The 13865-nt window shown below is 47.4% G+C and overlaps 1 protein-coding gene across 1 annotated transcript; it reads right to left on the minus strand.

The window, feature by feature from the left end:
* Positions 1-379: 379 nt before the first annotated feature.
* On the minus strand, positions 380-11992 carry tonsl (tonsoku-like, DNA repair protein). Its single transcript, XM_067243157.1, has 28 exons — positions 11968-11992; positions 11732-11827; positions 11317-11459; positions 10988-11171; positions 10703-10832; positions 10386-10557; positions 10180-10294; positions 9644-9792; positions 9311-9463; positions 9042-9167; positions 8638-8839; positions 8432-8487; positions 8196-8285; positions 7824-7896; positions 7564-7727; positions 7302-7425; positions 6790-7031; positions 6049-6550; positions 5754-5944; positions 5142-5248; positions 4873-5029; positions 4017-4095; positions 3611-3918; positions 2444-2615; positions 2152-2327; positions 1942-2015; positions 1418-1551; positions 380-1302 (listed from the first exon to the last, which is right to left on the minus strand). The coding sequence occupies exons 1-28, from the start codon at positions 11990-11992 to the stop codon at positions 1103-1105; spliced, it is 4344 nt and encodes a 1447-aa protein (XP_067099258.1). The 3' UTR covers positions 380-1102.
* Between the last annotated feature and the right edge of the window lie 1873 nt (positions 11993-13865).

The raw sequence follows: 13865 nt of genomic DNA on the forward strand, positions 1-13865 counted from the left end.
AAATGTAAATATGAAACAAAAAGCCATGTTGAAAACAGACTGAGAAGTGACGGCCCTTTTTGTCTTTGCTTCTCCTCCTAAGACCCACTGACTTGTCCTAACCTCAACGTTTGTTTGTTGGAAGGGTCAACAAGGGACAGAGAAGACAAATAAGGACATTTCTCACTCATTTGTAATTGTTAAGAATATTATTCAGGTTGCCTTTGAACTTTAAAGAGACAATATTAATAATGATAAGGAATTTGCTTTATCACATGCATTCCTCGACCCAAACCGCTACAATCAAAAGGTCATAGAAACAAAAACACAGGGAAAACAATAAAGTTAATACAAATACATTCAAATTGAACAAACTACTTGCAAACGGAGGCAAGTCCATGGCCAGAGAGTACAAAAGCAACAAAGGTAAATCAGGTAGACCAGTAGAGAGAAGTTTTAAAAGCTTTCTTAAGGCTGTCAAGGGTAGGGTCGTTTCTCAGCAACTCAACTTTGAGACATTACTTGTTCCTTTTTCCTTATTCGAAGAAAAAACAACTTAAATGCAGTTTTTACTTTGAGTATGATTATATACAGGAATGCAGTTAATTCTGGATCTATACAATGATGCACACAACTGGCAGGTTGTTAAAAAGGAATGTTAGTACATTTGAACATTAGCTTTCTGGAATAGTAGTGGAATAGCATTTCCAGATACAGTTCAAATTCATTATTTCAAGCTAAGTGGAAAAACTGTAGTCAGGTAGCAAGTCAAAACCTTGATAAGCTCCATGGCAAGGAAGTAGTTCTGTATCATGATAGAAAACAGAATACTATCAGACTCACTTTTAATCGCTTTCTTTTTTCAAGCACCTACATATAATACTGCAGTACATAAAAATACAAACACAGATGGAAACACATTAAAAAGTCCTTTTGAAAGGCCACCAATCAAACAGTAGAATGAGTGGGAGAATAAGTCACACCAGGGGAGATATATCCTAGGACCGCATGAAGTCTGGAGACTACAATACAGACTCTGCAGATTAGACTTCAAAGGCCAACAATTGTTTTTGGACCTATAAAAGCCTATAAAAGTGCGGTGCAGGCTTTAGAAAGGTCCTCCTCACAGTGAGGGGGCAGCAGAGAGCAGACACCTGGAGCTCATGGAAAGGAAGTATCCTCTGGGGTGCCGCTGACCCCAGGTCTGTTGTAAGGCCTCGCGGTCCAGTTTGTTGAGTCTCTGAGAACACAGACGCAGATCCTGGACCAGTACGCACAGGGCGTCCAGATCAGCAGCGTCCCAAGGCCCAGCCACCTGGCAGCCTGGGAAACAGGAAGAGAGGACGGAGCAAGGATCACATGAATCAATTCATTCATTCATAAAAGAGATTGAGTGAGATGACTACAGTGAGGGAAGTAACTTGCTGCTGAGTTGTACCTTGGAGGTTTAGGAGGGTTAAAGGTGGGCGGCCATCTTGAAGGCCAGACAGGATGTTGTGGAGCCCCGCTGAGGTCACCGCCGGGTTCCCTGATATGTCCAGAGACACCAGGGAGGGGCAGACAGGAAGACACCTGGACCCAAACATGAAGAGAGACGTGGACGGTTTTCAAGAAGAAGTCCAAACCCATTTATTTATTTATTTTTACATTGGATATAAACTGTATTTAACCTGGGAACAAATTATTTTACATATTCTATGTACAAAGAAACAAGAAGAGATTGCAATCAGGGTGAAGTGATTTGAGAATGTAAGATACTTGGTCACTTCTCTATCACACAAGTCTATCACAAGTACCGCTATGCTTCAACCACATCAAGAGAGAAAACAGGAAGGCATTCACATTACAGCAGGACAGACAGAGTCACATTACATGCTAACATACAAAACCAACAACCAAGCCTTCTTCAATGCATAAACACTCATGCATGCATGCGCATCGTACATATACACGCACACACACCTGGCAAGAGTGGCAACACTGCTGTCTGTCAGTCCGTTTCCTGCCAGGCTCAGGTGGATCAGTGAACAGTCTTCCTGTAGAACAAAATTTGGAACTATCAGACCAAGAATCTGTTCTGAAGACCTCAAAAGTCAAGATCGGATGTCAATCAAGCGTCTACATATTTCATGAAGAAAACAAATGTGTGTGTGTGCGGTTATGTGTGTGTACCTGAGACAGGATTGTAGTGAGGTGTTCCAGAGCAGGGGGGTCCACAGCTCCACTGCATACAGCAGACAGGTGGAGGTGTGTGAGGCAGTGCAGAGGCAGCGTCCTCAGCACCAGCTCAAACCCCGTGGAGCCCAATGCATTGTGGGATAGACACACTGACTTTAGGTGTCCTGTGCCTGTGTGAGATGGGAATCGTATGTATTTATCTGCACACAACATACCATAGTACACAGTCAGTGTTACTGCTTGGATGCAAGGTCTTTAGCCAATAAGAGGGGGTATTGCTGCTCACCTGCAAGGGCCTGAGCCAGTAAGAGGCGGTGTTGCTGGAGGAAACGTGCAGTGAGGTTGCAGGCTTGCAGGGCCAGCCGAGCCAGCAGGGGACAGGCTGACAGCAGACAGGCCAGGGCCTGGGACACACCATCCCCCAGGGGGTTCACACTCAGGTCCAGCTCCTCCAGACACTACGGGGAAGTGGGGAGGGAGGGGAACAAATGAGGGCAGAGAGAGAAAAGAGACGGTGGGAGAAAAAAAGGGGGGGTGGAAAGAAAGAGATAGAGGTGGAAAAGGGGGGGGTGAGATATAGTGCATGGCTCTGTAAGACAACGCGCAACACACTGTCCTTATGGTAAAAGAGGTTTGTCACCCCCAGCACAGTTAGAACTTAGTATCATGAGCCCCACCACAAACACATCCCTCCCACACAGCAGGTTCTCACACAAGCTACCATGACACAGGAAAGAGTGGTGGTCTCTTCTGAGCCAGACCGCCACACTACAAACTATACTATATACTATATACTATACTATAACACTCATAATTGACACACACCCCCACACACACCTCTATAGTGGCCATACAAGGTCTGAGCAGAAATGCTAAGCTCCGTAGATGAGACCAGTGGACCTAATGGCAGTTTAACTGGCAGGAAGCTCTGCATCAGCAATGTTTATAAATGACTAGAGCACAACTTTCCAAAGAACTGAGTGTGACGTGTAACAGCTGTAGCCACGCTCCGTCACGACAAGGCTCGTTCGCCACTCACTGGGCTCGAACGCACGACCTCCAACTTGCCAAGCATGACCACTACCAGCTACGCCAAAGAAAAGCTAGCTATTCGTTGACGCAGGTGGCCTGTTACATGCCTGAGGAGTGAGTTTCACAGGTTCACACCCGTTACATTCACCCCTCTGAAATTCACCTCGTGAATCAGGGTCACGGCACCAATGTGACGGGTATGTAACAGCTGTAGCCACGCTCCGTCACGACAAGGCTCGTTCACCACTCACTGGGCTCGAACACACAACGTCCGATTTGCCAAGCGTGACCACTACCAGCTACGCCAAAGAAAAGCTAGCTATTCGTTGACGCGGGTGGCCTGTTACATACCTGAGGAGTGAGTTTCACAGGTTCACACCCGTTACATGAACCAGCAAAGTTAGCCAAACATGAACTTTACCGGAAACGCGGGCTGAGTCTGCCCTTCCAAGGCGCTAGCGGCCTTCTTAAGCCCCTCCCCCGTGATCTGATTGGAGGACACGTCCAGGAGTCGGAGACGGGGCATGGTTATCACAGCAGCGACCAGCTCGGGGAGGAGGTTGTCGTGGAGACGGTTGCCGGACAGGCGTAGCTCGGTGAGGCTAGTCTGCAGCTTGAGGGAGCGGAGGAGGGGAGCGAGGGAGGGTGGGGCCAAGCTCAGACCACACACAGACACAGACGGGCTGCCGTCCTGCAGCTCACACAGACGAGATACGCGCTTGTTCTCCTCTGTAGGGCCAGACACCAACACACACATTAATGATACTCATAACAGGACATCACGGCTTGGAATGGTTTAGAGTAAGGCATTTGTGTGTGTCCCGTACCGACTGTCAGGCTGTGACAGGCCTTCCTGTAGCGCTCAGGAAGAGGTGGGAGGTCCCAAGAACTGACCTCCGCCAGGACCTGTTAACACATCATCATCCCCATCATCATCATTCTCATCCCCATCATCCAAAACAACAATCTGGGCCAGCAACATCATGCACACGCATGATTTAACTTCATCCTCATCTCTCCTGTGCAACAATAGCATCTTATTGTTCTCTCCATAAATACTCTAGTCCACAGGGGTTCCCAAACTACGGCCCGTGGGCCGAATACGGCCTGCCAACGCATTTGAACCGGCCCTCTGAACAATGCCAGAGACTTTATAAAAAAAATTACAAAGTTATTACGATAGTAATAATGCTCTTTTAATAGGCTATATATCCCTTGATATGTATGGATGTACGGTGCATAACAAAATAATAAACTAATCTAGCATAATAAATACATTTAAAATCAAAATAAAATCTCCACAATAATACTGGTAGTCACTCCGGCCCAGGGCTGTAATCATAATATATATTGGGATATATTGGACACACCCCCCCCAATATTCAAATCTGGTCAAAATGTCCACCCCAATATATTTATATAAAAATATAAATAAAATATAAATGTGCTACACTACGACAGGCAACCAAAACTAAAAATACATGATCATTTTTTTTACGTTCTCAGGGCGGGACCCTCAGACTCCCCCAATGTTGACTCCATGGCTACGGCCGTGCTCCGGCCCATGTCACTTTCTGTTACAGACCCACCCGGCCCCACATTAAAGAAAGGAAAAATTATCTGGCCCTCGCAGATAAAAGTTTGGGGACCCCTGCTCTAGTCTATGCTGATCCCTCCTCGCACCTCTTCGTTGGTGTGTAGCACTGCCAGCAGCAGGTCGTGAGGTGAGAGAAGAGCCCCCTCTTTCTGCAGGGAGAGGCGAGGCAGGAGGCCACAGGTGTGGTAGTACCTCTGGGCTGCCTGCTCACACAGCCAGGAGACCGTGCACGAGTCGGCCTCGCTGGAAACACAGGAGGAAACACATGTTACACACAGACAAATATGCTCACACATTCTCTCTCTCACACCCTCTCACACACCCTCTCACACACCCTCTCACACACACAACCAACCTGTGTGGAACCGGGATGAGAAACACATTGTCTTGAACTCTGACCCTCATCCGGATTGGAGCAAGAATTGATGTAGGCACTGGAATGGCCAATGAATGGGTTGGAACCTAAAGACATGGACATGGATGATTATGAAAATATTTTACATTAGCTATCAAGTTGACATTCCCATTAGGCTTCCTAATCTCTTCACCAGTATCCATCTCATGCCTAAAGTTAGATCACCTTTTTCTGGACCATCACTTTCGATTGACCTCATGGCTAACATCCATCTCTATTTACATTTAATGAGAGATGAAAAGGACAGTGAAAAGTGAGTCTTGACAAATGGCATGCCCAGTAACAACCAGTGTCTGTCTGTCTGTCTGTCTGTCCTTCTTCATCTCTCAATCAAATAATCCATAAATGGTTCTCCACAGCAGGATGGATAGAAGTGAGAGGACTGAATAACTAGAACTCCATCAATCCAACAGGAAGGATATGATGAGGAACTATCACCATGGGATTGCACCACAGTTTACTTACATGTCAAGGAACTAGCAGGCAACACCAGTATAAAGGACTCTGGATAAGGACTGTGCTTGGCCTCTCTCAGGGCCGTTTCTGTCTAACCTGAGTAGTGTGGATGTGGGATGGTGGGGGCGTGTCAGGAGGAAGGTCGTCGTCATCGGTGATGTTGGGACTGTGCGACCTGCTGACCTCCCTCCTCCCCAGCATGACCATGCCAGAAAGCTGAGTCATCTTCACCTGCCGTGGCTTGGAGCCCTTCCTCAGAGATAGTCCTCTGCTGGAGGACGATGGAACTGCAGGACAAGGGGGGGATACACGACAAAAGGAAGAAGTTGAGGTGAATGCTTCTGAAGTTTGGTTTCTTTTAAGTCTGGCTTGCATGTTGTTTGCTTCACACCTTGACGAGCAGCCTCGTTTGTGGTCGAAAGTGTGTTTTCGCTTCTCAGCACGGATGGCATCATACTCGACTCCCCACGAGACTCTGCCCACCTCCCTTCCAGCTCTGCCCCCACCCTCCTCTTCTTTTTGGGTTGAACGTCACCCAAGTCATCTTCCAGCCAATCGTCTGCCAGGTACTCCTCCTCAGGAACCAACGCCGACTTGTTGTTGGCTGAGACCGCTGGTGTGCTACTGAACTGGGGCTGTGATAGGCCCTGGGAGAGGCGGGTCTTGGCACTGCCCAGTCCGCGGATGGCGCTGTGGTACTCCTCCCTGGTGAAAACGGAAGGTCCTGTCGCTGTCACAGCTTCTCTGCTGATGGGGATCAAACTGGCTGCCTCCTGGTCAGAGGGGACTTCTGGTTGACGAGGGGCTGCTGGGATTTGTAGTCTTGAACGGACAGGCCTGAGCGGGCTGATGGCGCAGTCGAGGTCACTGTGATCAGAGGAGCTGCTGTCATCCTACGGGAGGGAGAGAGAGACAGGGAACAGCGCAAGAGTGACCGACAGTGCATGGGTGTTCCATGCCTGATGACGAGAGGCTTTCTCTGTTTGTCTGCCATTGTGATAAGCACTCTCAGCTCACCGGACCCCCCGCAGTGACTAGTGATACAATAGACATATAATAAAGTACTTATACTTCAAAATAGCACTAAGTATTCCTCCATCTTCCTTAAAACTTCTCCTTGGAGGCTGCTTACCCCATAGAGCACCGACGCCTCCATTCCCCTGCGGCCACGGGCGGCTGAGCCGTTAGAGTGCCTCCTTGAGGGCCTGTGTGGTACTGCGGCCCCCTGCTCTGGTGGACTCCTGGTCCTGGGCAGGCCCTGGCCGGACAACTGGCGCCCTCTGGAGTTGACCAGCGGCTCTGAGTTCTCTGCGTCAAACAGCTGGCTGTCCTGCAGGGCGTCGAAGGGCTGGACTGGGACTGGAGCCACTGATACTGGAAGGAGGCAGGGCAAGGCACGGTGAGAATTGGACCTAAAACCCTAATGGTTCTCAAAGGGTTTGGCAATTGTATAATAATACAATTCAGTCAACAGACAACTGCATTCAATTACCTATACATTCTAGAGTAGGTTAAAGCTATACCACTGAAGCAGATATGTGATGACTGATCAGCAAATGCTCCATGTCCCATGGAGCTTTGACAGGACAATATGCAGAAGCTACTGGGCTGACTGGATCCAGTGTCCATGCAGTGAGGCCTCACCTCCCCCAGCCAGAGCTCTCCTCAACAGCTTCTCTGTGATCGTGCACTCCTGCCTGGCCTCCTGGTCCAGGTGTCTGCTGTACATCCTCTGCCACAGGCGCAGGCTGTCCAGGGGGGTCTCATTCTGGGGAAGGGGGGCACACACACTCAGGTGTCGAGGCCGAGACACACACATACTCAGACGCACACAGAAAATGTACACACACACATTCAACCCCTGGACAATTCTTCATTGTAGACAAGTAACCACACACACACTCACCTTTGAGTTGCATATGGTGACGGAGGCCCCTCTCTCAATCAGCAGTCTGGCTACCTGGAAGTGGCCACAGGTGAGGGCATCGTGGAGAGGGGTCACACCCTCACACAGAGGACCCCCGGGGTGGTTCATGTTGGCCCCGCGCTCCAGCAGCACTGCAACTATTTCTGAAAGGAAGGAGAAGGGGTGTGATATAGAGAGAAATAGGTTGTATGTGTGTGCGCTTGTGTGTGTATTACTATAGTGCTGTGAGTATGCATTACCATGGTGTCCATGGTTGCTAGCTTCATGGAGGGGCGTCCAGCCACAGTAGTCCATGGGGTTGATGGGATGACCCTGACATAAAGAGATACACAGAGAGGTTCTTAAGGTTGTGAAATCCGAAGGACAGAAAGAGAGATATGGATTTATACAGTACTGTGCAAAAGTCATAGGCACAAAAAATTATATGCTTTAATGATTTCATTTTTTTCACACTTTTATACAGCCGGACATATACAAAAGACAAAATAAATACTTAAGACAATATTAATGTAAAAAATCTCTTGTGCCTAAAACATTTGCACAGTACCATTTATACACAAACGTATCCAGTGTGTATAGAGAGAGTGGGTGGTGTAGGTAGGTCTCATCACCTGCTCCACCAGGTACTGGACCTGCTTGAGGTTGCCGTCGATACAGGCTCTGTGGAGCGAAGTCTCCCCCTTCTCATTCCTCTTGTTCCACTGAGAGACAACAGATCAAGCCAGGGTCAGTCCCAGCTCTCACAGGGGAGAACAGTGCGTACGAATTTACAAGATATAAGAAGTAGAGAGAGAAACTTCATGACTCTGAACATTGGACCAATAAGACCTGTACTGGTGGCACTCACCCTGCCTGGCCTTCTCCTCCCAGTCACCATTTTATCATATTCCTCCAAGTCATCATCTAGGAGCAGACACGAGAGAGTGGATATGTGACAGAAATACAAGCAATACTGTAGGGTTGAATATTAGCCTCCAGCTGTTCCTTCTGTCTAGGAGGTATGGGTCCCAGCAAGGGACAAACCTAGTCAGGACGCGGGTACCTCCTCCTCACCTGAGTCTGAGAGAGCGATGTCGCTGTCTTCTAGAGGTTCACTGTTCTCCATCACCTCTTCCTCCTCGTCTTCCTCTCCCTCGCTCCCGTCCGCGCTCCAGCCCTCGGCAGCACACAGCTCCTGTAGACGAGCCTCCGTGTCATCACTCTGCGACGATCCCCCACGCCTCTGGGCAGCTAGCCACGCCCTCAACACTCGCTTCTGGGAGCGGAAAACACACAGAACAGATGTCCATCTATGACTCATTAGATAAACATATGGACAATCCCGGTGCAGAACATGGTACAGTGTGAAAGGCAGACAACGTTTCAACTATTAGCTGTGTGTAACTGACATAAATACATCCCCTTCAGCAGAGTGTCTATTTGAAATCGTGAGGGAGCGATAATAATCTGTATCTCACCTGTAGTCTAGCCTGGCCAGCACTCTGGGCGCAGGTCAGGGCGCTGCTGTAACTGGAGTCTACATGATCCATGTCCAGGCCACTCTCTTTGTGCGAGGCTGCGATGTTCAGCCACGTCATACACTCCTACGACACACACCAAATGTTCAAGACACACACCAAATGTTTGAAACGTTACCTGGTTTTGACTCCTCGATGTATGCATGTGTTAGTGAGTGTGTGTAGGTTTTGTGTGTGCGTGTCCCAGGCCAGGCCCAGGGTTGGTGTACCTCGGTGGGGTTCCCCTGGCGCAGGGTCAGCTCCTGACGGTAGTGCTCCACAGCCATGTGGTGCTGCCTCAGGTCAGTGTAGGTAACAGCCAGAGACACGTGGATAACAGCCAGCTCTCTTCCAGGCTTTCCCAGCGCTTCAGCACTAGACAGCTGCTCACAGACACACACAGACACACACGCACATACAGGCAGGGTGTCACTGGAAAAGCCCCCATTAACTTATTTTCATTAATGACCTCATGGAAAAAAATGAAAATAAACCAAGCAGATTAGAAGTTAACAACTGTGTATGAAAATGTCTGTGAGAGAGAATGTGTGTGATTCCGTTACCTGTGCCCGGTAGGCTTCAAGGGCTTTGCGGTAGCAGCCGACCTTACAGTAAAGGTCGCCCAGCTGCTCTGCCAGCTCCACAGACTGCTGGGGATTTCCCTCCTCACCCAGTTCCTCCCCTGCCTCCTCCAGCTGACAGCCTCGGATCGCTACGTCAAACCACAGTGAGAGAAAGATCAATCTATTTTTACCGCGTACCATTACTGGGGTCAGATGGCTGAGCGGTTAGGGAGTCAGGCTATTCATCAAAAAGGTTGTTGGTTCGATTCCTGGCCATGCCAAATGAAGTGTCCTTGGGCAAGGCACTTCACCCTACTTGCCTCGGGGAGAATGTCCCTGTACTTACTGTAAGTCGCTCTGGATAAGAGCGTCTGCTAAATGACTAAAATGTAAATGTAAATTACACTAGTGTTCAGGTTTAACTCACTATCAGTCTTACGCCACAACCCCTCTCTGAAACCATGTTTATTTGGGGGGTTTTCTCCAGATTTTGGACTTGTCTCTCGCACCCCCTTCCCCCTAGTGCTCTGTCTCACCATGTTTGAAGGCCCTCTTGACAGCCTCTCTGTCCACCGGCTGCTGGGAGCCCAGAGTGAAGGCCCTCTTTAGTGAACGCCTGGCTGCCACAAAGTCTCCCAGAGAGAGCTGTACCTGAACACACACACAATTCTGTAAGAAACTTTCTGTAAAAACAGAGAGAAGGACAGATGAGAACAGCAGTTAGCAAAGTGTTAGTTCTTACTTTTCCAATGCAATGGAAGCAATCGCTCTCACTGAATTTGTCCTTGATCTTTCGGGCACACTCCTTAGCTTGCTCCAAACAGCGCACGGCATTGGAGTGCTGCCCGTTACGGAAGTAGATGTTGCCCAGGTTGAAGTTGGCGCGGTACAGATCCTCCAGAAGCTGGTTCTTTCTACACACAAGCCACAGAAATCACACAACAGCTGATGAGATAACATGATATCTTGGGTCATGTGAACTGGCACCAAGCTGGAATGAAAGGCCTTATGCAGGACGTAGAGTTGCTATAGTTTTGAAAGCAAGGATGGGTTTCTTACTCTGCAATGAATACACTGCGGCGGATGAATTCACTGCAGCGCTTAGGCTCCCCCAGGTTGTCGCACACCAAACCCAGGTTGAGGAAGAGGCGCGCCCGCATCTCATTCAGCTCGCGCCCAGCCACCGTACCTGAGCCAAGATGAGGAGAGTGGACATGGAGGGAGAGAGGGGGTTGAGAGATGATGGAGGAAAGAGGTGAGGGAAGAAAGGAAGTGGATGGAAAAAGGTCAGAGTGATATTTTAGAACCTGGTGAGAGACACACACACACACAATCTCTGCTAACCTTCAAGACGCTCATCCACAATAGCCAGGCTCCTCCGGAAAGCATCCTCTGCTTGTTTCAAACTGTCCCTTGATTGGTCTGACTCAAATCTAAAGAGGAAGGTTCGGCCAATGGTTGCCAAAGCCCTCTGCTCCTCTGCGTGGTCTCTGACAGAGCGGGCTAAGTCCAGGTGACACCTCTGGTGCTGGAAAGACAAAACATAGATATCCCACAGAATAAGTGTCACTATTGACTGGGGACAGGGTTATCTGTCACCAGTCACCAACTCTACCTCATCAACTTGAGTTGGTTCAATGTTAACCTGTATGTCTTGGTGATCATTTGTTTACCTTCAAAGCAGCCTCAATGTTGCCCATCTCCGCATAGCACTCTCCAATCTTACGATTGGCAACAGCCCGACCAATAACATCATTCACAGCCTCAGAGAGAGCAAGCTCTTGCCGATGCTCCTCAATGGCAGCTTCATAGTCACCTGAGATAAACAGTTTATTTAGACACTGTATACTAGGTGATCACATAAACTACAGTAAAGACACATTTAAATCAACAGCAATACAAGAAAATATTTACAGATTACAGACCTATGTATATGAAAATGGCAGATGATAAGCAAATCCAACAGGTTAGATGTACTACATTAATCCCTACCCAATGAGTATTGCCATGACGCAGAGATTATTGTTGATAATTTGGGGATTGGGAGTCGTGATCGATACATGTATATGACTAAAGAAAAGTCACTACCATTTCTGGACAGCAGCTCCCCTAGTTGATTGCACAAGTTGGCCTCTTCTCTGATGTTAGAGCTGTTCTGGGCCTTGGCCTTAGCCTTCTGTAACTCTGCAATGCGGGGGGGATGAGGAAAAGAAGACAGTCACGCACATCTCCGTTTCCATCCTTCCATTATACGGAGCTATGAACTCCTTGAAGTTTGATAGAGCTATTCGGTTTCAGAAGATAGCAACTTGACTGATACTTACGTTTTATTTCCCGGGAGGAACTCATCTTGTCAGCAACTAGTCTGCCTGACAGCGAAATGTATCCACGTTAGCCGTGTGAGCTAGCTAGCATGCCAATAAAGCAGATACAAGAAACAAAATAACTTGATACGATGTTTACCACCGCTAGCACCTTGCTGTCCACTTCCTAATTTGACACTCTTGCGATCCACTGTTGTCACAAACAACGATTAACAGACCAATTTTCTATTGATCATTTGTTACCCTTTCTATTCAATAACATCCTTTTCTAATGCCCCGCCAACTGATGTTTACGCGAATGACGTCAACAGCATGGGTTGCCAGGTTCTTGACAAACATCACCCTTGTGATCAAAGTATTTTGGAGAAAAAGCAGAAACATGCTTTTTTGTATTACTATTGGTTGATTTCCCTTTTTAGGGTTCTGTGCTGAATTCCTAGGATATATGTCTCAAGACCATCAAAACGACATGTCTCTTAAGAATACCGTACCCAAATGTTAAAGAAGATATTCCCCTGTAGAGGTCAGTAAGTGTGCATCATTTATATATTTTGACTGTAACACGCATATCAACGTGGCCCACAGAATCAAAAGCATTTTTTATTGCGCATGAATGTGCATGAGCATGATATCCAGCCGTATCGATAATTGCAGTGAAGTCAAGCAATACTTCTATCAATTTCAGACATCTGCTATGATTTTGAATACAATTGTGCTCCCATAGGCATTGCAGGACTGTTATATAATCTTCATAATATCCATATGATGCATAGTGCACAAACACACTCTACGGGTTAATATTGGGATCAGGTGTTGTCTAGAAATATTGAGATATTGTTTTCAGTCTCTACAAATACATGCAGGTCTTTGTATTCTATCATTGTAATTGATAGGTTGGTGATATGGCTTTAATTTACAGCACTTTTCTTTTGTAAACTGGGTCAGATACAAATCCTCCTCAATGAAAAGATCCAAAAATATCAAACACTAGCAAACACTACTTACACCAATTGTCAGATTGATGTCTATGGAACTAACCCAAATTCATCATCTAATAATCCAACCGTTCCAGTCAGCTATAAAAAGAAAAAGGGGGACACAAACCTTCCATTGGGTGACGTCCATGTCCCTAGCCCTTATGATTGGCTTGTTCAAACAGTCAACACGTGAGAGAAAATAACAGTATGTGTTTCAGCTTCTATGTGCACGCACAGCTGCACCACTACATCGAGTTTCAACAGGTTGGATGTACAAGATGTGTCTGTCTGGGGACAGAAGAGTAAAAGAATGATTGATAATCAACCTCATATTGTATATGACCCCTTTGTTGGAATGATGTTGTTATGTTATGTATGTTATGTATGGAATGATGTTTGTGTTTCATTGATGGGTGGTTGGTCTTTGACTGATTACCATCCCTGCATTGGATTGTGTGTCTCATAGTGACCCCGTGACGTTGATTGCTAGATCTTCTTGGAAGTACAAAGACTCTGATTTCCACTATTGAAGTCTCAGTAGGAGCAGCTAAGCCGCCTTCCACACCAGAGACTTCCTGTCTGTGTGAGTGATCCGGTATCTCCAACCATTGACCTCTCAAATGAGCACGCCGTATCATTATGAGAATTGGTCTGGGGAGGGAGCAGCGTAGCTGAGAGCAGAGCCCAGCTGAGCGCATCAGAGCAGAGCAGAGTGAAGCAGAGCAGAGAGAGTGAAGCACATTCACCACTGGAGGGATCAAATCTGTGCAATCTGACGCTCAAGGATTTATGGGTTTAGTCAAAATTGCTTTTTCCCACTGTGGAGATTAAGCAACGTGGGGATGTTGTTTAGCCAGACTCCAGCTACTAGCTACCATCACTGCTACTTCTGCGTCTTATGCTGTTGATGTGTGCGGTGTC

Source organism: Osmerus mordax, chromosome 9 (genome assembly GCF_038355195.1).
Source record: "Osmerus mordax isolate fOsmMor3 chromosome 9, fOsmMor3.pri, whole genome shotgun sequence".
In the NCBI taxonomy this organism is placed as follows: domain Eukaryota; kingdom Metazoa; phylum Chordata; class Actinopteri; order Osmeriformes; family Osmeridae; genus Osmerus; species Osmerus mordax.

Bases quoted from the DNA above. Each gene is read 5' to 3' on its own strand.
- tonsl (XM_067243157.1), bottom strand. From the start codon at position 11,992: ATGAGTTCCTCCCGGGAAATAAAAC. The intron at 9,168-9,310 runs GTACACCAACCC...TGTGTGTCGTAG, and splicing joins GCCAGGGGAACCCCACCGAG to GAGTGTATGACGTGGCTGAA. The intron at 4,096-4,872 runs GTGCGAGGAGGG...ATGTGTTAACAG, and splicing joins TGCTACACACCAACGAAGAG to GTCCTGGCGGAGGTCAGTTC.